The 27,288-nt window shown below is 29.0% G+C and overlaps 1 protein-coding gene across 4 annotated transcripts; it reads right to left on the bottom strand.

Annotated features, from left to right (window-relative positions):
• Nucleotides 1–47: 47 nt before the first annotated feature.
• Nucleotides 48–27,288, bottom strand: LOC119602875 (ABC transporter G family member 14). 4 transcript variants are annotated; one of them, XM_037954653.1, is made up of 9 exons: nt 26,304–27,288; nt 24,861–25,627; nt 3,459–3,590; nt 2,976–3,387; nt 2,645–2,900; nt 1,124–1,777; nt 903–1,059; nt 372–638; nt 48–309 (listed from the first exon to the last, which is right to left on the bottom strand). In XM_037954653.1, exons 2-9 carry the CDS (start codon nt 25,529–25,531, stop codon nt 117–119), a joined length of 2,742 nt encoding a protein of 913 aa, XP_037810581.1. In that variant the 5' UTR covers nt 25,532–25,627; nt 26,304–27,288; the 3' UTR covers nt 48–116. The 4 variants fall into 4 exon arrangements, with proteins under 4 accessions (XP_037810581.1, XP_037810589.1, XP_037810599.1 ...); XM_037954661.1 differs by having other exon boundaries at nt 24,861–25,619; XM_037954671.1 differs by having other exon boundaries at nt 24,861–25,619; nt 26,661–27,288.

The following is a 27,288-nucleotide window of genomic DNA, read 5'->3' as shown; positions in this document are numbered from 1 at the left end:
ACGATCGATATGATGTGGAAAACTTTGCAACAAACATCTTAATTTGTGACTTGTTGTAGTAATACAGTTTAAAAATCGATTAATCTCCTTCTTTTTCTATTAATCTACTGTTATTATCACGTCTTGGGACAGCGTATATAACGGAGTACCGCATATCCGAAACATCTAAATACCAGAAAGAACATCATTAGCACTAGAGTGTTTAACCAAAGCGGAGAGGATGAATTCTGGGCTTTGAGAATTTCCTCATAAGGAATGTACTTTGTGTTATTGCTCTTGCAGACTTCATAACTACTCGGTTGACTGCATCTACATTTAGATGTAAGGAATAAGTTGTAATACATGTAAAATATATAAGTTGTGGCACTTACTCTATTGGTGGACCTTCACTAAATTCCAATATTTGCATATTCTGATATGCGTAGTGTATCATGGAAGTGTAACGTATCCAACTTAAAAAGTCTGGAATACGTGTGGATAAATAACCTCCAAACAATTGTGTGGCAAGTGTATAAAGCGCGCTAAGCGTTATACTAACATTCATATCCATGCAACAGGCGCCAATGAAAAATCCCACACTTTGAGCAACCATTGTATTCAGCAGTAAAAATATTAACATTAAGAAAAACAATTTAAAACTGGAAATAAGTGAAAAAATAAAGAAGTACCAATACAAATAGTAACATATTTTAATTATAATAGTAAATAATTTTTCTATTATGAAATATACTTTTATTTTTAGATAGAAATTTGAAAAATGTGTGCTTGTTCTAACGTCTAATATGTATGTAGTAAATAAAATGCATTCAGATGATTTCACAGTACATGAACATGATTTCAAATTCAGTATTTGTAGTAATCAAAGTATTTGTGTTAATCAAATTAAAATTTAATAATCTTACCTAACACAACCCAACATTGGATATGATATCATTAGATAAACAGTTGGCAATGTTACAACTAACGGTAATTCTCCAAACATTTTTGCCAGATAATAAGCTGACAATCTATATGAACCCGAACGTCTTTCCTTATTAATCACTTCACGTTCGGATGGAACTTTAGGAATGAAAGTCGAAAGAAAATTAGAGCTGCTTGAAATTTATCTTCAGTGTGAACTTACACGAATTAAGAGCGCCAAATAATGCAAACAACATCCAGTAGGTTTGAGAAAAAAACATCCAACCCTGTAGATCGTGCAAATACTCTTCGGTACGGGGAATGTCAAACCATATTGCACCGGCCATCAGGGCCAAGCCTACGGTTTGAAACCAATTCAGTTTGGATAACATACGGGATTTCGCTTCTTTAAAATTTCGACTTGACAGAACATGAAATTGGGTGTAAAATCTTGTGGGATAGTCAAGCCAATCCCTACTGCGGCAACAACTTGATGCAGAGCTAAAGTTGGATTGTGAATCGCCGCCATTCCATAGTTGTTGAGTTGCCTCCTCGACGCCATTAAGGTCATCATGATGATGCTGATGTTCAATATCATGATGATCATTTACTAAAATTATATTTTGACTATGATTTTTATGCACGTCTTTGTAATAATTACTGAGTATATCGGTGATCAGAGCATCACGTTGTGACGAATGCTTGTTGTTGACATCAATAGGAGCAATTAATTGATGATTCTTTGGCTTTGTATCCATGTGAACATTTATGAAACCACTTTGTATAATACAATTTCTGTTTAGAAAGTTGCCGTGAGATTCTTTTGCGGCCACAAATAATTTTTCGCGGATATCGGGGTTAGATTTCAATTGTTCGACTAAAAATAAAATAAAGATTATAAAACTATTAGCAGAGTTTTACAACAAAGATTAGGTTTGGGTAACGAATATTTCTCTCAAAATAGAAAAACATATTGTAGGTTTCTTATATGGTTTACAAGGTAGATAAGTAAGCAGAAAGACATGTCTAAATTTACCCTTAATACCGTCCCAAGAAACCAAATTTATTACAAAATTAAGTTTATTCTATATTTTTAGACAAAACCAATGTTATACTAATATATATACTACATACACCTCATGTAAGTACATGAGTTTCAAAATTATATAAATGAGACAGTTTGTATATTTGTGAGTTTGATGTTCTTCACTGCAAAATGACAGATCAAGACTATTTTAATCAGAACTATATACATAATATGATCATGATGAATTAAGACTATCTTATGAGTATAATAGATCGGCCTCCAAGAACTCCTTTTTAATATCACATTTTGTAAATCAATAAAAATATGTCATCACATTACATTTCTATAAAAAATCAAATATCTTCTGTGATCACTTAAATTCTCTATCTTTAATTTATTTAAAACTTTGAAAAACCCACCCAACAACTAGCAATTATTCGTCATTCACGCTCTCATTCGTCATTCAAACCCCAATTAGGAACCGAATTACATGATTCGCCATACAAAATTTCATAATCAGCTGTTTGTTTTCATTAGTTGGAGACAAATTAAAAATTATATTACAAAAAAATACAAATAAATAGAAAATATATTAATTAATTTGTTAAAATAATTTATCAATGTGTCGTGAAAACGGATTAATTGGCTATTTTAAATCAGACGCCGAATTAAGTAATTCCACTGTTCGTGTGAACATGATATAAAGAATTTACTTACGTACAAACTCAGCTGGATTATAATGAGGTTTTATTGAAACGCCAATATTTTCGAAATATCTATAAATGTCTTTGACCTCACCAAAATAAGCTGTTGTTCCATTGTAAAGTAACAATAATTTATCAAACATATGAAACATTTGAGATGATGGCTGGTGAACAGTTATCACAATGGTTTTTTGTTCTTCAGTGGCATAACGTTTTAAAATTTTCATGAGCGATATTGCCGAATGGCTGTCCAAGCCTGAAGTAGGTTCCTAACAATTGTATAGAAATATAATGATAAAAGATTAATTAGAAATACATTTGAAATATTAAATTATTCTACTCACATCCAATAACATTAATAGTGGATTGGTTAAAAGTTCACACGCTATATTAGCCCTTTTCTTTTCTCCACCCGACAGCCCTCTGTTCATATAATCTCCAAATTTTGTATCCTGACAAAAAGTCAACTCAAGTGATTGTAAAATATCATCAACTAGTTTCGCTTTCTCTGTCACCGGTATTTCTTCGGGCAAACGTAATAGGGCTGTATACATGACGGTCTCCTTCAGGGTAAGGCCCGAAAAAAAGATTTCCTCTTGCAGGACATAGCAAATTTTTCGACGCCATTTTTTGGACAACATCTCTCGATTTAAATGAATACTTCCACAATCAATGCGCCTCTGACCACTGAGGCAATCAAGTAAAGTAGTCTTTCCACTGCCAGATGGGCCCATTATTGCTAAAACTTCGCCCGGACTTAAGTATTTATTTTGGATATTTGGTATATCTTTATTAAATATTAAAGAATATAAAGAAAGATAACTTACCTCACGATACCACTGACATCATTCAGTATTTTTCGTTCGTTGTGTAATACCGTTACATTTTGAAATGACAATTGCAGGTTTCTTTGAGGTTCTGTTGAAAAGGGTATTGCCACCGACGTTGATGATTCATTTCTATTATAATATACAAAGTTATAAAGAGAAACAGTAAATAAAATACAAAATAATAATTATCACATTATAGTTATAATTTTTTTTTATGATAATAATAATCATAGCTTAAACTTGTGAAAACACTAGTATGCAAATTTAATTGATTTTAGGATAAATCAAATTCATCTCATTGTCAAAAACACATTTCTTAATATTATAAATCTAGGGCTACAAATCTATTCAAAATTCTAATTCTAAGACCTACTATGACACATTGGCTTTATAAAAGTGTAATTAGACCAATTCTAAGTTATGCTTCAGTAATCTGGTGTACTTCTTTGGAAAAAAGTGTTATATAAAACTATTAAAGGTAGTTCACCGTGCATGCCGCTTGGGTATAAGTGGAGCCATGAGCACTACGTCAACAAAGGATCTGGAAACAATGCTAGATATTCCACCCATTGAGTAGTCGGCAATGAAAGAGCGAATGTAATAGCTTTAAAGGGAAGGGAGCTCGAGGTACATAGTTAACCTGGCGAACGCAAAACCACTTGACGCAATGAGAGCCGAATTAAAATAATAGTGAAACCGTTGATAGAACCACAAATATCCTATGGGGTGACCCTAACGGAAGCAGGACCAGAAGCCTCCTCAAAATAAACAAGTCTGAGGTTAGTATAATGATACGTATTCTGAGTGGACACACATAATTACACGCATACTCTTACAAAATTAGACATGTAGATTCAGACGAATGTAGAGTATGTAGAGAGGACAGTGAAACTCTGGAGTACTTTCTTTGCTATTGTAAGGCTTTCGCCGAAATTAGATCCAAATATCTTGGAAGTGATATTATTCAGGATATAATATCCCTCTAGAACACTAATTGGAAAATTCATAGGAATTATGTCCAAAAAGTACAACAAAACTTTAATACTTTTCGTTATACATTTAAAAAGTAAGCGGACAGGTGTTGGGTACTTTTTAAATTCGACGGTTTTAGGGAGTAAACGGGTTCTTTCAAACCTTATCGAAAAAATAACAATATAACTTTAGTATTTTCTTGGATAGTCGGTAAAAATGATACTTTGTTATACCCTTCACCTTCGTATACATATATAAGTTTGTCATTCCGTTTGTAATTTCCACAATATAGTTTTCCGAACCTATAATGTATATATCGTCACCAGTACCTCAATTCTATGTCGGTTGAGTTTACGATTTTTGAATTCCTTATTTAAGTTAACGAACTTTGTCGTTTTGAAATATTAACGACGAATATACATAGATAAAAATTTAATGTCAAATTACAAAATTTTTAAATAATTTTTAAATTCAAATAAAATAAATTAAATTTTTTTTATTAAATTGTGTTTAAAATAAATATTAAATAATACAAATATGAGTTCCTGGTATTTATACTACACAAGAGCGATGTGTATTACACCTCAAAGGACAGAGATTGAATGATGTTATAAAAGGTAACTTGCATTACATAGTACTATCTAATCATGTACTACTGTAATGTTTGCAGGGGAGAAGTTTTGGGATAATCTAAATGGATCACGTGCTCCGATAATTTTTGCACTCTAAATACATATTAATGTACAAAATTTTATGATTCGTGTTAAGATTCATCTGTTCAATTTTGTCTGTTCAATGGAGTCTATTAATAATATCTACTTTAAATGTTGAATTCTATTAATATTCCCATCCCCTTGTGGTATAACAATTCTTATGTTAAAAGTCAGTAGGAATATTAAAGTGTAAAAATCGGAATATTTATAATTGTTCCAAGATTCCTACGTTGATTAGTGGTAATTGTTCTAGTCTATTAAGAGCGCATAACAGGCCCGATGGAGGCCTAGGTGTATTTCTTCGGATTTAATGTAACATATGTACATTAGAGTGCTCCAAAAAAACGAAGTTACGAATTTTGCCAGTCCCCCTCTAGAATTGTTCTTTCGGTTGTAAAACTATGTCATACAAAAAAATTAGGCTGATAGGATAACGTTAACAGGTGCCGCAACGGCTCTGAAGTTTCCAAGTGCATTTACAAGGGAAAATATCGATTTTTTTTCAGTTTTTGCTCAAATTTCGACATTTAGTATTAATTTTTTCACTTTATTGTAAAGGAATCGTAATGTGCACAGAGTAAACATTTCGGAATGATATAAAACACAAAAATTGCTTGAAATATTTAGAAGTTATTGTAAATTTTCCAGGCCATTAATGACAAATTTTTTTTTTTTTTTTGATATATATTCTAAAAAAAAAAATTTTACTTAAAATATATCTATAATTACTCGAATATTAATTTTTGTGATCATAAGATAACGCAAACTTGTTCTCATCTATGGTCGAAATAGTTTGATTTTTTCAACGGCCGTTTCAAATCTTCAATTTTAGTTTTTTTGAAACTTTGTTAAACAAATTTCAAATTTTTTAGGAGATCTCATGGGGATTTATGAACAATAGATAATGCTATTAAACGGTAAAAAAATTCGATCAAGATTTCTTACAGTTTAGATGTACCTGCGATTTGAACTCGACAGATTTGGGAAAATCGCATATTTTAGAGAATACGTTTTATTTTTTTTACTGTTGAACATTTTAAATAAAGTATTTTCAAAGTATTATAGTCCAGATAATACAAAATATATATCCGAAGTTTTGTTAAAATCGGACATTTTTAACCCATAAACTCTGGAGTTCAAAGGTCAAATTTTGCAATATTTGGAAATTCTCAGTGTACCATTCGAAATCATATTTATTTGTCGGCCATATTTAGCAAAATTTATAGTATATAGTCCGATATTTGAAATAGAGTGAAAAAAGCCAAAATTAACCCTTTGAGGCACTTGTGAACAATTTAACACCGAAGTTCAAGTTTTCGGAAAAACTCTATTTGAATAATGTTCTATATAATTAGAGGAATAACAAAAAACAAAATTATACATTAACCCCCTTATTCACAAACAACATTTTTATTTTATAAAAAAATTATAAAACAAAATTTCCATACAAAATCTAATTTATAAACTGTTTATAAAATAAAATTTTTGTTTGTGAATAAGGGGGTAAGTATAAAAAATTATACCTTAACCCTTTCAGACCATTATAAGTTTGAATTTTAAATATATTAGATTGAAAATCGACCGTAAAAAAGCATTACATAAATTATCAGTTTTAAAATCTAAATCTAAATTATGATTTAATGTAACATAAATCAATATGTGTGCATAACGAATATGTATGTATTAGGGTGATCGATTATTCGACATTTTCCAAAAACCGGTTTTCGAATAGTTCGAATAGTTGACATTTAAAAAAAACCGGTTGATATTTTTCAAATTCAGAAAAAACCGGTTAACCGGTTTTTCATTATAAATAAAAAAAACATATTTTAATTTGAAAAACTTAATGTTTATGTTTAAATTTGATTAATAAAACATGGCCCGAAATGATTTTTAACAGTTTAAAAGATTATAACTTTAGATCTAGTCGTCTGATTTACATTATTTCTTTAATATAAAAAAATTAGGAAAAAAGTGGACACTTCTGTTAAACATAAGGTAATCATAGCTTATTTTAAAAGGAATATAATCTTAAGATTGATAAAATTTTATCAAATAGTTATCAATTTTACAAATAAATTTTTTTTAATTACCCAGCAAAAAATCTGAAATTTTTGGTAATAGCCAGTAGTTATTTCATATATTACTTGGTAATGAGTGTTCATTATCATCCACATTATTTCATTTAGCTGAATAGGTTATTACTGGTAAAGAACAAAACAATTTGGATTTGTTATGGCTCAATTGTCTAGGTCGTTCATTTAACAAATAGGGGGTTCGTGGTTCGAGCCCTGCTGGATACTGTTTATTTTTTTTCAAAATGACATTCATTTATATATTTTTGTAAAAAGCCGTTCTCAAAATTACAAAAAGCAACATGTTAATGGAGCATCGAGTAAGCGGCTGGAGTGAGAAACATAGAAAACAACTGAATGCCTGGGTTCAAATCCCGGCATTTTTTTAATTTTTGTTTTCTACATACAAAGTCGGCCCAAAATAACTAGCTATAACATAACATATTTGTAGGTTTATTTGTAACTAGTTATTTCGCAAAGTTTTTGTAATCAAATTAGTAACCATTTATTAATTTGTTTAAGGTAGGTACATATTATTTGAACCTCGTCGAACAAAAATAATTAGTTATTCACCCCAAAAGTAATTAGTTTCCACGTGATTCCAATATTACTTTCTAGATTACTAGGTAATGAAAATTTTTGCTGGGTAATTAGGAAAATCAAAAAAGTTTAACTAAAGGAGCTTTAGAAAAATATACGCTAGCTCCTCGACTCGAATATTTTTAAAATTTAGGCGGGCTGTATTATTATTTACTTAAAAATTTCATTTAAATAATCTTTGAATACAAAGCAAATAAAAGTATTCGAAACCGGTTTTTAAAAAGTGAAAAAACCGGGTTATTCGATATTCGAAAAATCAACATTAAGAAAAAACCGACACTGGTAAAGCAGAAAAAACCGGTTTTAAAACCGGTTGAAAAATCGAGTCGATCACCCTAGTATGTATGCTATGCCGATATTAAGATATATTTTTTTTAATTTATTTTGATATTTTTGTTTTTATAAATACATACTTAAATTTAAAACATATGTATAAAATTAAACATAAATCTGGCATATTTGAGGGCCATTGACTTTTTGCATTCAATACTGAATTCAAAATACAAAAGAAAACACGCGCAAAAAGAGAAAACAAAGAGATGATGTAGGAAATGAACTGCCATAAGACAAGAACGAAAGTACACCAACTTTTGAAAGTTACCGACAGTGACTAACAAAACAGTAGCAATGCCAAATATAAATTACAAATATACAATACTAGCTATACCCAGTGTGCTTTGCTACCCTAAAATCAATGTATATAAAAAACACTTCACGATTTTGAAGATTCTAACTATGTATAATAGTTTTTCAGATATACATTTTTTAAATTTTGGGGATGCCACGCAAATTATTGCAAGTTCGCCAATTTTTCCAAACGTCAATTTAGGTTTTAATGTAACCTATGAAAAATTTTAATAATATAATAGTTTAATTCATATGAAAGATGCCAGGTCCCATTAAAAGTCCGTCCATTTTTCTCTAAATGTTCACATATGTAAATGTCAAATTTTCATGTTTTTCATGTAAAATTTTCTATCTCTAAGAGTTTTTCAGATATATGAATTTTTTATTTAGTTCATATGGGAGGTTCCAATATGCTAGTCCGCCAATTTATTACCCATTGATGTCAAAGGATTTTTGCTCTAATAGTTTCCCAGACATACGATTTTTTCTACTTATTTCATATGGGAGGTACCAACACATGAAAGGTGCCACACCCACTATAGCCATTCCGCCCATTTTATCCAAAAATATTCTTATGGATGTCAAAGTTGTCCATACAAAATTTGAGGAATCCAACTTTTGCAGTTTCTAAGATATGCGACTTTTAATACTTATTTTGAATGTGGGCGTGGCACGTCGCCCCCTTGAAATTTTGAAGAAAAATGTAGCCTATAGTTCCTTGCGGACATACAGGAAGACACTGTGAAAATTTCAGAAAAATCGGTCCAGCCATTTAGCTGTCTATAAAGTCCAAACAAACTAACATGCTTACAAACATTCATTTATATATATATATATATATATATATATATATATATATATATATATAGATATTAAATATAAAAATCATCATGTATAGTAAAAACATTAACATAGAATAAAATGCCCATGACACACAGTGCAGTATTTTCCCAAAGCAAATTGGAACAAATCTGTCATTTCATACCACCATTTCCACATATAAAACGATTTTTTTTGTAATGGCACCCTAATATTAAAAGACAAAATTTAATACTGCAAATTTTGCATAATTTATTCATGAGATATTTAAGGAAGAAATATGCATTTGATTTTGTTTTCTTACTTCAATCAACAATAATATGCCATAACAAAAGTAAACCAATAAATAATATGTACATATCATGAAAATAACAACAAATAGTCGTTCCAAGTATCGTCACCAAGTGCTACTTGACTTGTTGTGTGTTGTATAAAATCATAAGTATTCAATTGTGCTCATACTTCAATCTGGATCAACTTTATTTATCAAGTGCATTTAAATTCATTAAATTGAGTAGTTTGAGTTTTGAAACTTATTCCAATTAACGATCTGCGATTATGCATATAAATCAATTATTCTCACTCATTATTTTACAAAAGACTATAAATATAACATACATACATATGTATGTACATATGTATGTTTGTTCATCATGTATGTTCACATTACTATGTACTTTACTCCGCTTCTTTAGTTAGAGATGTCGATATAGCAATGTCCGTCTTTACTTTTTCACTCAAAATGCCAAAATCCTTTGCCCCACAATAATTATAATTAAAATTTTTGATAAAAAGATTGACTTTATCAAAGGGAATTAATCGTTTTGGCAAGTAAAAAAAATTGGAGTTAATCACATTGGCTTCTGAGGTTAGAAAAAATGTATCATTCTTAAGAATCAAAAAAGTGCGTTGACATTACAGCACTAAGTATACATACATATCGCTCATTTATTACAAGACTGGCATAATCCAAAATGCGTTTTTTAACTGAGGTCTACAAAACATGATTCATAAGTAGGCGAGGTGTCTATATTTTTCGACTTTTGTTGTAAAAGTAAAAAACTAAAACTTAGAAAGTTTATAAAAATAAAATACAAAAAACACTCGAGCCTTCTTACTCGTATAACTACAATAAAGTAGCTTTCTTTCTAAGTATATACTAGTAAAGAACCTACTTAAAATATTAACGATATTATAATTCAAATGTGACAAAATTTTATTTATAAATTAACATATTTTTAAAATTTTTAGAAATTTAACTCTAAGTTTTGCGTCACAAATTACATAGCCTTTATTCCACATTTAGATTGACGTCATAGCGATATTTCTATGTTTTTCGCAATCAATTTTTAATACTTTTCGTTATATGTAAGTAGTAAGTAGAGAAGTTAATTTTTTGGTACTCGTATGAATGAAATGTTCAAAAACACTAAAAGCGTCAATGAAAGAACTTTCAAAGAAGCGAAAAAGAAGTAGAATTTACTCCATGGAAGTAGTGAAGAAGTGATGATTTTAACACATAGGTCATAGGAGGGATATACTTTTTATTTGATTCCAAATTCACTTCTTCTGAAGTCATTCTCAAGAAGTAAATTAATGCTCTTTTTTGGAAGTTATTCGGAAGTGAAATTGCAGTATTATAGAATACAACTAATTTGACTTAAATAATATTAACATTAATTAGGGTAATAGAAACATTTAATACAAAAGCCCAAGTCTTTAAACATCACTTCGTCATAAGGTAAAAAATTCAATTAGTGCTACTTTTGAAGTGGTGATAAATGTTATTCTTTTGGAAGTACTTCGTTTTATTTTTGCTGGGTATATGTACATTAACAACAAAATATACATACATATGGTGCATGGAGCCGTATAAAGGCATAAACATAATTTTATAAATTAAAAAAAAAATCAAAAATCTATATAAATTAAAGATTCTAGCTATAAAAGTTTCCCAGATATACGAATTTTTGTGTGGAAGCCCCATATTGAAAGTCCATCAATTTATTGCCCAAATATTTACATGGATTTCAGAGTTCTTCGTGCAAAATTTGATGATTCTTCATATGGGAGATGCCAATCCTCCCTAATGATAGTCCGTAATTTGAGGATTCTAGCTCTAATAGTTTCCTAGAAAAACGAATTTTTGTATTTAATTCATATGGGAGGTACCCGCCCCTAAAATCAAGTCCGCTAATTTATCTCACAAATGTTGACAAAGATTTCAAAGTTATTCGTGCACAATTTAAATTTTAGTATGTAATTCCTATGGGAGATGCCACGCCCCCTATTGCTAGTCCGCCAAATTTTTGTCCTAAATATTCATGTCGATACTAACTGGCTCCGAAAAAAATTGAGAACACTAGTTGTTACACTTTTTCAGATATACTAATTTAAGATTTGTTTACATGGGAGGTGCCACGCCCACTGTACCAAGACTGCCCATTTTGTCAACATGTTTTCATTTCCAAAACAAAAGGTAGCCTATAGTTCCTTCCAGACATACCGGAAGACACTGTGAAAATTTAAAAAAAATCGGTTCAGCCGTCTAGCCGTCTATAAAGTCCAAACATACATACATACATACATACATACATACATACATACATACGTACATACATACATACATACATACATACATACATACATACATACATACATACATACATACATACGTACATACATACATACATACATACATACATAACATACATACATACATACATACATACATACATACATACATACATACATACATACATACATACATACATACATACATACATACATACATACATACATACATACATACATACATACATACATACATACATACATACATACATACATACATACATACATACATACATACATACATACATACATACATACATACATACATACATACATACATACATACATACATACATACATACATACATACATACATACATACATACATACATACATACATACATACATACATACATACATACATACATACATACATAGAAAAATAGAACGAAGTACTATACTAAATAAAAAAATACTAAAATGATAACATTTATCACCACTTCAAAAGTAGCACTAAGTGAATCTTTTTACCTTTAGAGGAAGTATATTTAAAGACTTTCGAAGAAGCGAAAATAATTCTAGTCGGTTCACATCGGGAAAAGTTATGAATCAAAATTTAAAACAACTCCGAAAAAAATAAGCATTTTTTACACATTCTGATGTAATTTTCTCGAAAACTATGCAAGATAATTTTATGAAAGTCATCATACATTCGTTTCTACATAATATCTTGATTCCTACAGAAAATTGCCAGAATCGGTCCATAATTTCATATACCTCCCATACAAAAGTACATATTCCCGGAAAATGAGTTTTTTTTGTTAATAACTTCCGTCAGAATATTGATATCTTAACAAAATTTTACAAATTAAAATCTTATGTAAAAAGAATTCATTGAGAGCAAACATTTTCTGGATCGGTCTATAATTGGACATAGCTCCCATACCAGGTTCCCTCCCGAAAATCACTTAAACGCGCATAACTCATTCCTAAATTAAGACATCCATATAAAGTTTGATACAAGTATTGCCCTCACATACAGAAATATTACTATGAAATTTTTTTCCGATCGGTCCATAATTTGTCCTAGCTTCCGTACAAGGTCCTCTTCCGAAAATCACTTAAACAAAATTATATATATGTATTTTGAAAATCCTTAAATCTTTCACACACATGCATACATGCACATTATTAAATATCGCTTAAGCATATCTTAGGGCGCTATAAAAATATAAAAGAAATTGGGGTTTGTAATGTTCAATAAATCTTGGAATTGTAACAGATTTAAGCTGTTTAAATCCTGGGTTTTTTCTATTTAAGACATGAGAAAACTTATTTCTACAAATATTTGATCAATTAAAAAAGTATTACTATAAAAGTTGCTGGTGGAGGGTATTTAAGATTCGGCTCAGCCTAATATAGCACTCTAAGAGCCAATCTTTAGGTGAAAGATTAGCGATTAAATTAAAATTAATCCTCGAAAGATGTTTCTGAGTACCTAATGGTTTAATCTTAAGCACGAAATGCAAAAGTGTAAACAGCTGATGCAAAAAAATTAATAAAATTTTTATAAATATAAACATTAAAATGTTCTATTTATTGATTAGTATAAATTATGGACACTTCAAAATACATTTTTTTGTTTTTAATTTAAGTTTTCATTAATTTTCATATTAAATTTACAATTGTCTTCTTCTTTTTTATAAAATATGCATTGTTTTGATAACAAACAGTGACATTTTCTGTTGTTTTGTATGGCAACACTGCGAAGTTTAATTTTGTACTCAAAAACATCAAATGGTATTAACATTGGATTAAATTTATTTTTAGATTAACTAATCTAATTATTAATTGCCATTTGATTGCCAACTCAAAAACCCGGTCTAACTTGTTATGAGATAATAAATGTTATTTTTGGGCTTTTGTATTCAATGTGTCTATTGCCCTTATTAATTACATTACTTCTTGAGAATGACTTCTGAAGTAGTGAATTTGGTATCAAATTAAAAAGACATCTCTCCTATGACAAGCCTGTGTTAAAATCGTCACTTCTTCAGGTCTTTTTCAGTACTTCCATAGAGTAAATTCTACTTCTTTTTCGCTTCTTTGTGTAACCACATTTGTATATTTAAGTATATCATTATTATAGGATGATCTCCGTAACACTACTTAAGTTGGATTGCAAGGTAGTTTATACAGATTATGTATAAATCCTGAAGGTTTGTGGACTACAAAATATGTCATTATCATTTTCTAGGGTAATTAAAACTGAATTTAGGGGTGGCCGAGTAGAGTTGTACATAACACTTTAACTAGCTCCAATGTATTTAAATTTGCAATTACGTCTGTTCGCGTACTCGATAATTTGTAACAATTTGTAATAATTTGAACCAATTGTTACTGGATTCCGTTCGCGTACTTTCGAAAACTTGCAACGAGAGAGTAAGAGAGCGATAAAAATTAATAAATTAAAAATTCGTTGGTAGAGAATTTTTTAATTTTACTGGATATTTTCCCAGTAAAAAGTATCGAACATACATACATATGTTCACAACATATGGTTGATTAATGAATGTGTAAACAAACCAAAGAAAACGAAATAAATTAATAACACACGAATATTAAAAAATTATTTGTAATTAGATTTTTTCTAATTCTATTTATCTAAATTAATTTTTAAAAGAGTTTGTTTGTTGTGAAAAATTATAATAAATATTGACAATCTAGCGTTTTTAAAACAATATAAAGTGTTTTTCTCATAGCGATTTTGTGTAAATTTTTATTTTAATAACATGTTTGTAACACGAAGTTTTAAACCAATAATGTATTTTTAATGATATTACATGATTTGTGTTTGTTGTTTGTTTTTGGTGTTTTGTTAGCGATTGAGATTTTAGCAAACAGGCATTACTAATCTTTGTTTACAAACAAAATTTTCAATTTTTTACAAATTTGCGTTTACGTACTTTTTTGGATATTTTTTTGATTGAGAGTAAATTCAAAATTACTCTATCATAAAGTTACTAGAACACACCTATTGTTTTTTGTGAAATGCACTTCATGCAAAGTCATCGTTTCAAAATATTAAAAAATATTCTATAGTGTCGCTATTTAATCATTAATTGTGGAAAGTGCGTAAGTTATTTTTGATTTCAAAATTGTTATTAGCTCGGAAACAAAGAAAAAATAATTTCTCGAGTCCGACGAGACCATCCATAATCAAAAATGTTGTGATATATCAATCCCCTTAACAGATTAATAGTTGCCAAAGTGTTAATTATACCCTTCACCTTCGTGAGAAGTGAAGAAATTATCAAGTTTTTTAATTTTAGAGATAAAAAAAATTCTAAAAATTTTTTGATGGCACATTAAAAATATTTTGTGTGATTATAAACAGACCCTAATACGTGATGAATCCGTTCGCGTTAATCATTTTGATCGAGGGGCGCAAATGTTATAGCGGTTTCCCTTAAATATTTAAAAAAAAATCTTAAAAATAGTATTTATATATGTAATATTTGAAAAAAATTGCACGGAATTGTAAAAATAATTCAAATTTAGCGCATTAAATACATATCACAAGATTTATTTTAAAAAGTTTTAAAAATACACAGTAAGAAATTTAATTTCATTTCAGTTTTTAAAAAATCGCGAATTAGTAAAATTTAAGAAAAAAACTGTTAATATTTGAATTGAATAAAAAATTATAGTTTGAAGGAATTAAAAATTTATAGAGTGATGCTTTTTGATGCTAGATACATTTTATTTGGCCCACAAAAACTACAATTATTTAACTTTTTTGATGCGCCCCAGTTTTACATTAAAGTATCAAAAAAACTTGCAAATGGTCGAAATTTTGACGAATTTTGAGCATCAAAATGTGTTTAGATAAAGGTGACGTCTTTGTAGCTTACAAGGACATTTTAAATACATTTATGATCCCAAACCATTGTAATTGTCATTATCTTCATGTCTATTCATTAAATGTTTGTATAAGTCAATGTTTGATATATAAAATCGCAAAAATATAAAAATGAAATTTTGCAAAATTTTTAAAAAATTCTTAAAATTTTAGCATGCTCCTCCAATTTTATATTTCAAAATAACAAAAAACTAAATTTACGCAATAATTCAAATTATTTCCTATATAAGTGCGAATATGCCGTTGCCAAAAACTGATATTTTAAATTTAAATTTACGTTCAAGTTTTCCAACTTTTGTGGCTGTCGTTCCTATCTCCTATTCAGGGCACTTTAACGAGATATATACCATACTGTGTATAATTACATCAGCTAACCACTGTTGTCCCAATTTTTGTATTTTATTAAGGGGCGTCAGCGCCCGGTCAAAAAAACTGTAAAAAATTCAAAATTGGAAAAAACCTGGTGACAAATTTCAACATCCAAATTCTAATACGTAAAGTGATATCACACAGATAAGCTTGTAAAGAATTTATCTCCTAAGTGTCTTCAGTCAACACTATCACGAATAGTGTCCAAAAGTTTAAAGCTATGACCAAAAAATAAAAAGAAGGTGAAAATTTAGTTAGTGACACTCGTTTTTTTTTTAATTTTGTAAACTTTCAAAACCGATTACGTTTAGAAATGAAGACCTAGAGTTTTACAATTTTTAGGCTGGAAGTCTTGTGTATATAATCCTGTAAAAAATTTGTTTGACATTTTACTCTTACCAAAGTTAATAATTTAGTTTAATTTCAAAGGAATTAAAAAACTTTGATAATTGCTCATATGTACATATATGTATAAGTTTGTCATTCCGTTTGTAATTTCCACAATATAATTTTCCGACCCTACAAAGCATATACAGTGTCTCTCATAAGTATTCGAATTTAGGTGAACTATGAAAAGAAACCAAATTTAATAATATATTTTGTGTGCAAAAAAAAAATAAATTAATTTGTTATATTGTCAAGACATTCCTTAGGTTTGATATCACGCTTTTTATAACTTGAAAAATTTACATTTACATAAACTAAATTAGCTTTTTTTTTAAAAAGTCCATAAAATTGCCTCACAAAAGTATACGAATTTTTCCTGTATTTCATATTTGATCATATTATACGAAACATAAATTTTAGAATCGAATGGTTTTTATTTTTTAGGGATTTGTATTTTTGGGGATTTGTACCCTCTTTTTATGTAATATCATTAAAATGGCGATTTTTTTCAATATTTGTAGTATTTTCTCTTTTTTCCAGAGATAAAACCTAAATTTGATATTGGGATTTAATAGAACCCTTGGAGTATCTAAAAATAGTATTTTTTGTTACAATAATCTGTATTTGAACGATCCAAGATATATTATTGATATCATTATTCTGTCGCTAATTCAATATATTGGAACTTAAGTCCATTTTCATAATACTAGGGTCAAAAATTTTCGGGAAAGTATATATTCTTTTAGATATCAGCTTTTATATATTTTAAGTTTTCAATGTATTGTGGAAGTGTACAACTCCAAAACATGCCTCGAAGAAACACCATTCAATATGGTAGTATCATTATTTTTATGCACCAATGACCTCCAGGCTGCTTGCCACTATATAATTATGGTCTAACTCAAAAATATCGATACCTGTTTAAATATTGATTACTATGATTAAAATAAACCCAAAATTTTGGACTTACAGTGTTATTTTAATGGGCAACATAAGCGTGAAAGTTACGATTAGTAAAAACTGAAATCTACTGTATAGGGTGACGCTTTGTAAAGGCATGTTTTGGAATTGTATACCGATATAATGAATTGAAAATTTTAAATATATTAGTGCTAATATGTACATGAATGTAACAACAACTTTGTCGGAAAATATCGACCCTAGTGGTACGAAAAGGGACTTAAGATCACTTACAATTCCATTAGAAACAGAAGAACGATACCAAAAATACATCTTGGAACTTTTAAGTAGAGATCCTTATAACAAAAATTATTATTTTTAGGTACCTCAAGGGGTCTATTAAATCCCAATATTAAAGTTTGGTTTTATTTCTGCAAAAAAAAGGAAAAAAATGCAAATATGGTCAAAAATCGCCATTTTAATGATATTACATGAAAAGATGGTACAAATGCTCCAAAATTGTGGAACAAATGGACCCAAAATATATAATTTCGGTTGATAGTAACCCTTTAATACAATTTTAAGCAAGAAACCACTCGATTATAATTTTTGTGTTTCGCATAATATGGTCATATATGAAATACAGGAAAAATTCGAATACTTTTATGAGGCAATTTTATGGAATTTTTTTAAAAAAAGTTAAATCAATTCAGGTAAATGTAATTTTTGCAAATTTTAAAGAGTGTGATATTATACCTTAGGACTCTCTAGACAATATAACAAATTTAATTATTCATTTCACACACAAAAATATTATTAAATTATGTTTCTTTTCAAAGTACAACCAAATTCGAATACTTATGTGAGACACTGTATGTATATTCTGGATCCTTATAGATAGCAGAGTCGATTAAGCCATGTCCATCTGTCTGTCTGTGCGTCTGTTGAAATCAATTTTCTGAGGACCCCAGATATCTTCGGGATCCAAATCTTCAATAATTCTGTCAGACATGCTTTCGTGAAGTTTCCTATTTAAAATCAGCAAAATTCGTTCATAAATAAATTAAAAAAAGAGAATGTTAGTGCATGCTTAAAAACAACAACAACAACATTGCTTCTTAAAAAAGCGTATGTTGGTTTTATTGTTGTTTTTTTGCTTTGCATATTTTGTTGGTTTTTTGAGTGTTTTGATTCTTTTGGCGTTAGTTGGGGTTGCTAAAGTAACGGTAGAGTTGGAAAATATAAAATACTTTAAAATGTTATAAAATCAAACTTATTTTAAACATACTATGGTGAAGGGTATATAAAATTCGGCATAGTCGAATATTGAACTCTTACTTGTTTTTGCTTAAATTTGTTTAAATTGGTCTATGTCTTTACTCCAATTTCAGCTCCAAACAGTATAAAAATTTAGTCATTATTAAATCGCACAGAAAAAGTGATGCTAGCGTAGAAAATCTATTCAATACAGGAAAAGAATAGGACGATCGATACTCTACCAATTATTGATGTACAAATATAAGAACATTCTACTTATCTTTTTAATAGTGGGTCTTTAAATTAAATAGCATTTTTGTTCTTATTATTAACTTTAATTCTTATTATCTTTATTATAATATGTAATGAAAGAATTTTTATTGGTTAATTAAATTACAATTGTCCTACAGCAGTAAATCCCTTCCGCATTTAACATGCATTCTATTCATACTTGGAATATGCGTTGTGTTATAATTTAATTTAATAAGTATGTACGTATAATATTATTGGTTGTTACCAGACTTGTTCCCGGACAGAACTGTCGCGTCTCAATCTCACAATCACGGGAATATATTAAAACTGTTAAATTCCCATTGAAAAGTGAAAAGTATTTAACATTGTTACAAGTGTTGTGACAGAAACTTTGCTTTAATATACATTTAATCCTAAATACGGTTCTAATTCTTTGTTGTATTTGAATTTTAACCGTCTGCGTTGTATTGTGCTAAACAAATAAAAATCTATTTAAATGTAAACTTGAAAAGGTCAACTTTAAATGAATGTGAATACACTCGATTCATTTATACTTTTTATCTAATAATCTAACGAACATATCACAATAAAACCAGAAGTTATTACAATAAAATAGTAACGACAACAAACAGTAAAAATAGTAAATATGTAATGACAATAACACTGCGCATTTAGCAGTAAAATTGCTACTACTTATGTAAGTACATACATATTTACAATATTCTACTGTACTGAATCGTTCTTCTGTTTGATTATATTTGTCTAGTTTTTGCTGCTTAATTTTAGATACGTAGCAAACATTATGACAAAGCTTCGTCTCGAGGTTCCCAAAGAAGAGGCTTAAGCTACATACATATGTTTACACGGATGTCAGATCTTAAAACTGGCAATGATTGCTAGCAACTAGGTTGTAAGTGCCGGTTCACACAAGGATTTTTTTTTTTTTTTTTTTTGGGAAACTTTTGATTTTGTGTGTGAGAAAAAAAGAACGAAATATCAACCATCTCTCTCTCCCACACACAAAATCTAAAGTTTTCCTGTGTGAACCGGCACTAAGAAACCAAATAATTTCATTGCCAGACAATAAATTTATCTGCTAACGGTGGCTGACAATAAGGTAAACAAAAGACAGCTGTTTAATTTTGTACAGGATAATTATTAATAGTACAAAATAGAGTTAATGAACGCTTTTCCAGTAACAATTGCTACTAATAGGTACTAACCAAAGTATCTTAATAAAGTAGCGATATCTCTTGTTGTACAACATCTACAAAAACTACATGCATTTTGTTTTTGGAATTAGTTACGATTGAGTCAAAATCATAAGGTTTTTTTTTTTTTTGTTTATAAAATTGAACAAAAATTTCTTTCAACAACAATGTGAAGAAAAGATAAATATAAAATTTACTTTTAAAAAAATTAAGTATATAATCCCAGTAAAAACTTTCATTACCATGTAAGCGGTTAAAATGCCAAAATTTACTTACACAATAGCATTTTAAGTCATTATTTTAACACGGTGATGTCATTGGAGCAAGTACTTACCACAAACGATTACAAGTAATTTAAAAAAGTAGTCATTGAAAATCGCCTGAAAAAACGTATACAGCTTCTATATATTCACTGGCAAGATGACTAATGATTTAGAAAGTATTTATATAAAAATTATTAGTAAGACCTTATTAGACTACTTCTATGTAATCCAGACGATATGTAGTATTCATTGAAAAGTATATTGTTAGGTAAGTAATTACAATTAAAAGCCATTACCTAGTTATTGCTGGGTACTAATGTTGAACAAATTTATAACTTACATTCCATAATTTGTTTATAATAATCTTAATAATTTATACGTATGTATATGCAAATTAATAAATAGAGGGACTATATTCAATAGTCACCGTCTTTCATTACATTTCAATGTTTTTTAAAAATGTGTGCTACAGCTAAAAGAAATACAAGCAACTATCGGTAGTCGGGTCCTTTCGTTATATTGGAATAATTCTTGAGACCTCGGAAAACGAGCCTCCTTTTTCTGCGATTTTCGTTGTATGTATTGTAGTTACAAATAGTTATACCTTTCGTTTTATTAAGTTTTGTATCTTTCCTATATAATTATAAGAATTGTTTATTCGCATTTCAAAAGACAACATCTATATACATACATATATAAAAATGAATGTGTGTTTGTATGTATGAATTTTTGTTTGGACTTTATAGACTGCTAAACGGCTGGACCGATTTTCCTGAAATTTTCACACTGTCTTCCTGTATGTCTGGAAGGAACTATAATCTACTTTTTATTTTAAAATTTCATATGGGCAAAGTACCACGCCCACATACATAATAACTGTTAAAGGTCGCATATCTCAGAAACTGCAACAGCTAGAGTTCTAAAATTTTGTATGGACAACTTTGACATCCGCATGTACATATGGGGGCAAAATGGGGCCCCTCCCATATAAAGAAAATCTTAATCTCTAATTTTTCGGAGCCACTTTAGTATCAACATGAATACTTAGGACAAAAAATTAGCGGAATAGCAATAGGGGGCGTGGTACTCCCATATGAATTAAATACAAAAAATCGTTTATTTGGGAAACTATTGGAGCTGGAATTTTGCACGAAGCACTTTAACATCTATGTGAACATTTTGGAGGAAAAATTGGCGGACTAGCAATAGGGGCCGTGGTCCCTCCCATATGAATTAAATAAAAAATTCGTTTATCTGGGAAACTATTAGATCTAGAATCCTCAAATTTTGCACGAAGAACTTTGAAATTCATTTTAACATTTGGGTAATAAATTGCCGGACTACCAATATGGGAAGTAGCACTTCCCAAATGAATTAAATACAAAAATTCGTTTATCTAGAAACTATTAGAGGTAGAATCTTAAAATTAACATAAAAGTGAACATTTGGAAGTAAAATGTACGGGCATTCATTTGGGGTTCATGGAACCTTTCATATGAATTAAATACAAAAATGTGTACATCTGAGAAACTATTAGAGCTAAAATCCTTAAATTTTGCGATAACAACTCTGACATGTGAATATTTTAATCTAGAATGCTGTTCACATTCATGTGAACATGGGAGGTACCATACCCCTATTGTGGACTATCAAAAGGGGCTATGGTACCTCCCATATGGATTAAAATAAAAATTCGTATTTCTGGGAAACCAACAGAACTAGAATCTTCAAAAATCATAAAGTGCGGTTTTTATTTATACTGTTTTTAGGGTAGCAAAGCACACTGGGTATAGCTAGTATACATACATATGTATATAAATACATACATAGTATGTACATAAGTTCACAACCATACAACCGGTGGTTCAACTTACAAATTTCGTTTTTCATCAACATTTCTTATAGGTTTCAAGAGATTTCCGAATGTGAGTTTTCATTTTATTTCTTCTTTCGCATTAAATAAGATTCAAGCCGAACCGGTTAATAAACTTTCAATGTAGGTCAAGATTTGCGGTGATAAAAAGTCTAACGACGAATAACAGCTTAAACACATTAACCGGTACAAGTAATAGGAAGAGACAATATGAAAGAAAGAAAAAAAAAACAAAAACAAAACGAGTAAATATAAACAAACTCTAAAACAATTTCATTGCATTTTTATTACAAATACTTTCAAAGAGAAAATCTTGCATTACTATTTTTTATTAATTTTAAATACACTAAAACCCCATTTACACTGCATCAAAATCTAGTAGATTTCAATCAATATCTTTCTTCTATGTATTTTTGACATTTAGGAAGATTTAATTTTGTCTAATATTTTTCCAAATTGTGTTTGATACCAAAAATTAGAAGGGAATATGGAAAATTTACTAGAATTTCATTTAGAATAAAAAAATAGATATTTAAATATTGCATTAACTTCTATTTTAAATTAACTTTTCATTCATGTTTTCCAATTTATTAAAATTTTGTCGACATTTTGATTTTTCTTTGTTTGTTTTGTTTTTCTTGTGCAGCGTCGTAATATTTAGGAACAAACAGAGTTGCATTTCTGTTTTTACAAGATTTTAAGTAGATTTTGCCGAAATCTACTAATGAAGTCGATTTTGTTTTGTGTGGGAAATCTAGTTAAAATCAACTAGATTTGCTCGAAATCTCATAAGTACTAGATTTCGCTGTAGTGTAAATGGGGTATAAATGAGTGATATCATTTACTTAGCGTTCATGTTCATTTATACCTACATACATACATACATACATACATACATACATACATACATACATACATACATACATACATACATATATACATACATACATACATACATACATACATACATACATACATACATACATACATACATACATACATACATACATACATACATACATACATACATACATACATACATACATACATACATACATACATACATACATACATACATACATACATACATACATACATACATACATACATACATACATACATACATACATACATACATACATACATACATACATACATACATACAAACATACATACATACATACATTGTACATTAAAGTGTTCCGAGGAACAGCCTTTTTAAGAATTTCATGTAGGACTACCTCACAATCCTTGGGTATTAATGTACTGAACACTAGAAAAATCGAATGGTCCTCAGTTCCCTACCAGTGATTGAAAATCCTGTCCTCATTACAGTATTTGAAAAATAAAATATCTTCGATTTTTTTTAAATGGGTCTCAAAAATTCCTGTTACTTAAATATCATATCGCTTACAATAATTAAACCATTCAGATGGTACAAGTTAATATATTTCTCATGCTAATTGAAATTTAATTTATTTATCTAACAGTCATGAAAACATTAGTTATAGTTTTTACGTTTACAACAAAAAGACGATTCGATAAATCTATATGAAAGACTTCCGAATGACGCATATTTTATAGCCCTCAGTGAAAAAAAAACCCGAATTTTGGATTATGCCTGTCTTGTAACTAGTAAATAACCGATTTACAATATTTTGGAGTTGTTTGGCAAATTTCAAAAACAGATTCTTATTGTACTGGATAATACCTATCAGAACAAGTAAGAGTGTTACATTCGGCTATACCGAATCTTTTATACCCTTCATCATATTGATAAATTTAAATTTATTTTAATTTTATCTTTAATTTTTCCGAAAACATCTCACTTTGTTTATAAATGCTTTCCCATCTCCCATCAGAGGTTGTCTCGGATTTTTACTCATATCTCTGTTATTTATGGACCGATATTGCTGAAACTTTTCGAAAGCATGTCAGATAGAATTATTGAAGATTTAGATCCCAAACTTATATATACCCTTCTCACGAAGTTGAAGGTATAAATATAGTATCACTTCCCAGGTATTTCTATTTTCGTTTATCTTGTCTTACTGTGTTATCGGAAAGAATTATTTGTAGACATAACTTTTATATTTCAATTCTCACCAGAAATCGAATATGTTTTAAAGTCACTATGTTTCTAACGTAGTTAAGTACACGCATAAATATTTAGCCGTTCAAGGTCATCTTTGCGGCCTACCTCTTTATCAAAATTCTAGAGAAATTTGTAAAGTGTCAATGAATTATGTGTAAACAAAAAAAAAAAAAGAAAAACTTTATAATGATATCGTAAAACTAATCTCACTCATACTTGAGCGCTCTTTATTTTACTTTTCGATTATGTAAATTGAACTTGTGTAGGTATATTCTTCAACGTCTACATACAGTGATGGAAAATATACTACAATGTGATAGAATGTGCCTATTCATTTAGTACTAACTATAAACAAAACGACCCCTTAAAAATTTCATTTTTATCTTAACAATTTATTTTTTAAGAAAAAAAACTATTTTTAACATTATTCTATTAAAAATGAATAAATTTTAAACCAAAGTAAAATAGTTCTTTAAAACATTTTACTAACCTTGAATTTTTATCCAACATTACTTTGTGCTGATTTCGATCACCATGGATCTTTTGCATTTTCTCTGACTCGATAGTGCCTGACTGTTGTTTTGACTGGAAAGAGTCTAAAACACCATCAGTCGATGAAGTAGGTTTAATTTTATCTTTGGAATGCAGACATGAGTTAAATGCATACAATCTCTCGTTGACATTAGTTTGAGAATGAATCGTAGAAATCCCGGATGAAAGGCAGCAGGGAGATGTTGATGATTGTGACGATGATGATGTTATATAATGTTGTTTAAGGTTTGTTGCATTTGTTATCTCCAATTCTTCTGTTAGTATTGGATTGGTATTCTTTGTTTTAATTTCACATGGTGTTGACTCCTCATCTTCAGACATCATTGTTGAGTCAACACTCAATTGATTAAACATTTCGTCATTTTGATCAATTGAATGAAAACAATTTGATTGATGAGTGTTGTCATACTGATGCTGCTGGTGGTGATGTCGATTATGATGTTGGTAATTTGACGAAGTTGTATTAATTGGCGGTATTGTCGACGTTGATGTAACTGTTGTTGTAGTTGTTGTTGTAACTGCTGACGCTGATATACTTCCCGATGATTCTGGTATAATTGTGCCAAAAATATGTTCGCCAAAAATAAAAAGATCTTTTGAGATTATCATTATTACAGATTGATTACAAACACACTAAAAAACTCTCAACTTCAAGTCTCTGAATATTTTTGTTTGTTTTTTTTATCTGTTTTATTTGCTGAAAATCTAAATTGTTATTCTTAAAATATAATAAAATCTGACGATTTCAAATACCAATTAAGGATAGATTAATGTATATATTCTAAATCAAAATTAGCCACATTAATTAGGTAAAAATCTATATTAAAAGTACATATTAATTAGTGCAGAATTCGAATTAAAAAGTCAAACCTAGACACCAAAGAATATGTTTGTTGGGGATTGAGTTGTGTTAAAAATCTGGCATCAGAATTTCTACATCTCATCATCCTAAAATTTAAAAAATGCGGTTTTTGGGCGTCTGAAAGTCTTCACTGTCGACTTTAAAATAAAGTTCTTACCACTTCTTACTTCTCTGATATACATATCTTAACCTAAAGCATGAAACAACTATAAATTTGAAAAATGGATTGTTTATGTATTTTACGACAAAAACTTCAGTGGACGATATCTCAGCAAATACAAGAGTCAATAAAAGAATCAAGAAGTATTTTTATAGGAGAAAATATGACAAATTGTGATATGTGTATTGTGATATACGAAATGTAAAAAAAGTTTTTGTCAAAAGAAGATATGTATAACAATGGTTATGCTTTTATTTTCAAGGCGATTAATATGATAAAAAACAAAATTCACAAACATATGTATATAGGTATCTTCTCGGTTTACAAATAAAGGTTTAGTTTCAAATATTGCCAAAAACCTGATATGATGCGTAATTCCAGATAGAGTGCAGCTTTATCCTTTAGACAAGTATACTATCAATTTTAATTCTATGGTTTAAAAATTTGTTGGCCTGAATAATTCTCTTTGAAATTTCAATTCTACTCTGTATGGCGAAATGGCGTATGTATGTATGTTTCAGTATGTTAAGAAAAATTGTTTTATTAATTTTGTTAGTTTTTAAGTATTTAAACAGTTTACGAAGCTTTAATTTTTAAATTTTAAAGATGTAAGGTTCGATGCTCTGTAGAAAGTGTTTGTTTTTTTCCAACAAATTACTTATGTCTGTATTATTTTTATACAAATATTCATAATTTTAATTCTAGTTTTTTTTTACTTTATGTACTTTACAATTGTTGCATTTTTTTTTTTGTATATTCAGTAATTTTAACTTGTTTTGTTATTTTTTCCCTTAAGTATTTTTTATTTAAATTTTAACTGTGTTTGTATGTAAATATATTATACAATTGTGTGTTTTTTTCAATTCCTGTAAAATAATTTTACATGAATTTTACTGCACAGTGAGATGTGATGATGTTTTTGTTGTCGTTGAACTTGGTTGTACATATGTATGTATGTATATACTATTATGCATGTGTTGTATATTTGTACAGACATTGTTAAACAAATAATATTAAAAATTATCATATTAACAATTACAACAACATCAACAATATTTTATAAACAAATGTACATACATACGTAAAAGTATACAAATTCGTATACACGTAAACTGTATTTACTTATGCATATATGCATGTATGTTAATATGTATGTATGTATGAATTTTTTTATATTTCAATATTATATAGTGGGAACAAAAACCATCCAATATTTGCCGAGATTTTATTATTTTTTATTTATTTATTTTTTTTTATATTCGATTTTCTTTCTTTTCTTGTATTCCGCGAACAGATTTACATGTTCTTCCAGCGACCGATCTTGTTTTTAACTGATCTGCAGTA

This window comes from Lucilia sericata, unplaced genomic scaffold (genome assembly GCF_015586225.1).
Source record: "Lucilia sericata isolate MDLA Ls3-8-SP2 unplaced genomic scaffold, ASM1558622v1 Contig000009F_arrow, whole genome shotgun sequence".
Taxonomy (NCBI): domain Eukaryota; kingdom Metazoa; phylum Arthropoda; class Insecta; order Diptera; family Calliphoridae; genus Lucilia; species Lucilia sericata.
The sequence above is the reverse complement of the archived record's forward strand: the minus strand, read 5'-3'. Positions and strand labels throughout refer to the sequence as shown.

Excerpts from the sequence above, each read along its gene's own strand:
- LOC119602875 (XM_037954653.1), bottom strand. The coding sequence starts at position 25,531 with ATGATAATCTCAAAAGATCTTTTTATTTTTGGCGAACATATTTTTGGC. Across the intron at positions 3,591-24,860 it reads ATGTTGGATAAAAATTCAAG|AAATGAATCATCAACGTCGG; the intron begins GTTAGTAAAATG and ends ATATTATAATAG. Across the intron at positions 3,388-3,458 it reads GATGTCAGTGGTATCGTGAG|TCCGGGCGAAGTTTTAGCAA; the intron begins GTAAGTTATCTT and ends TAAATACTTAAG.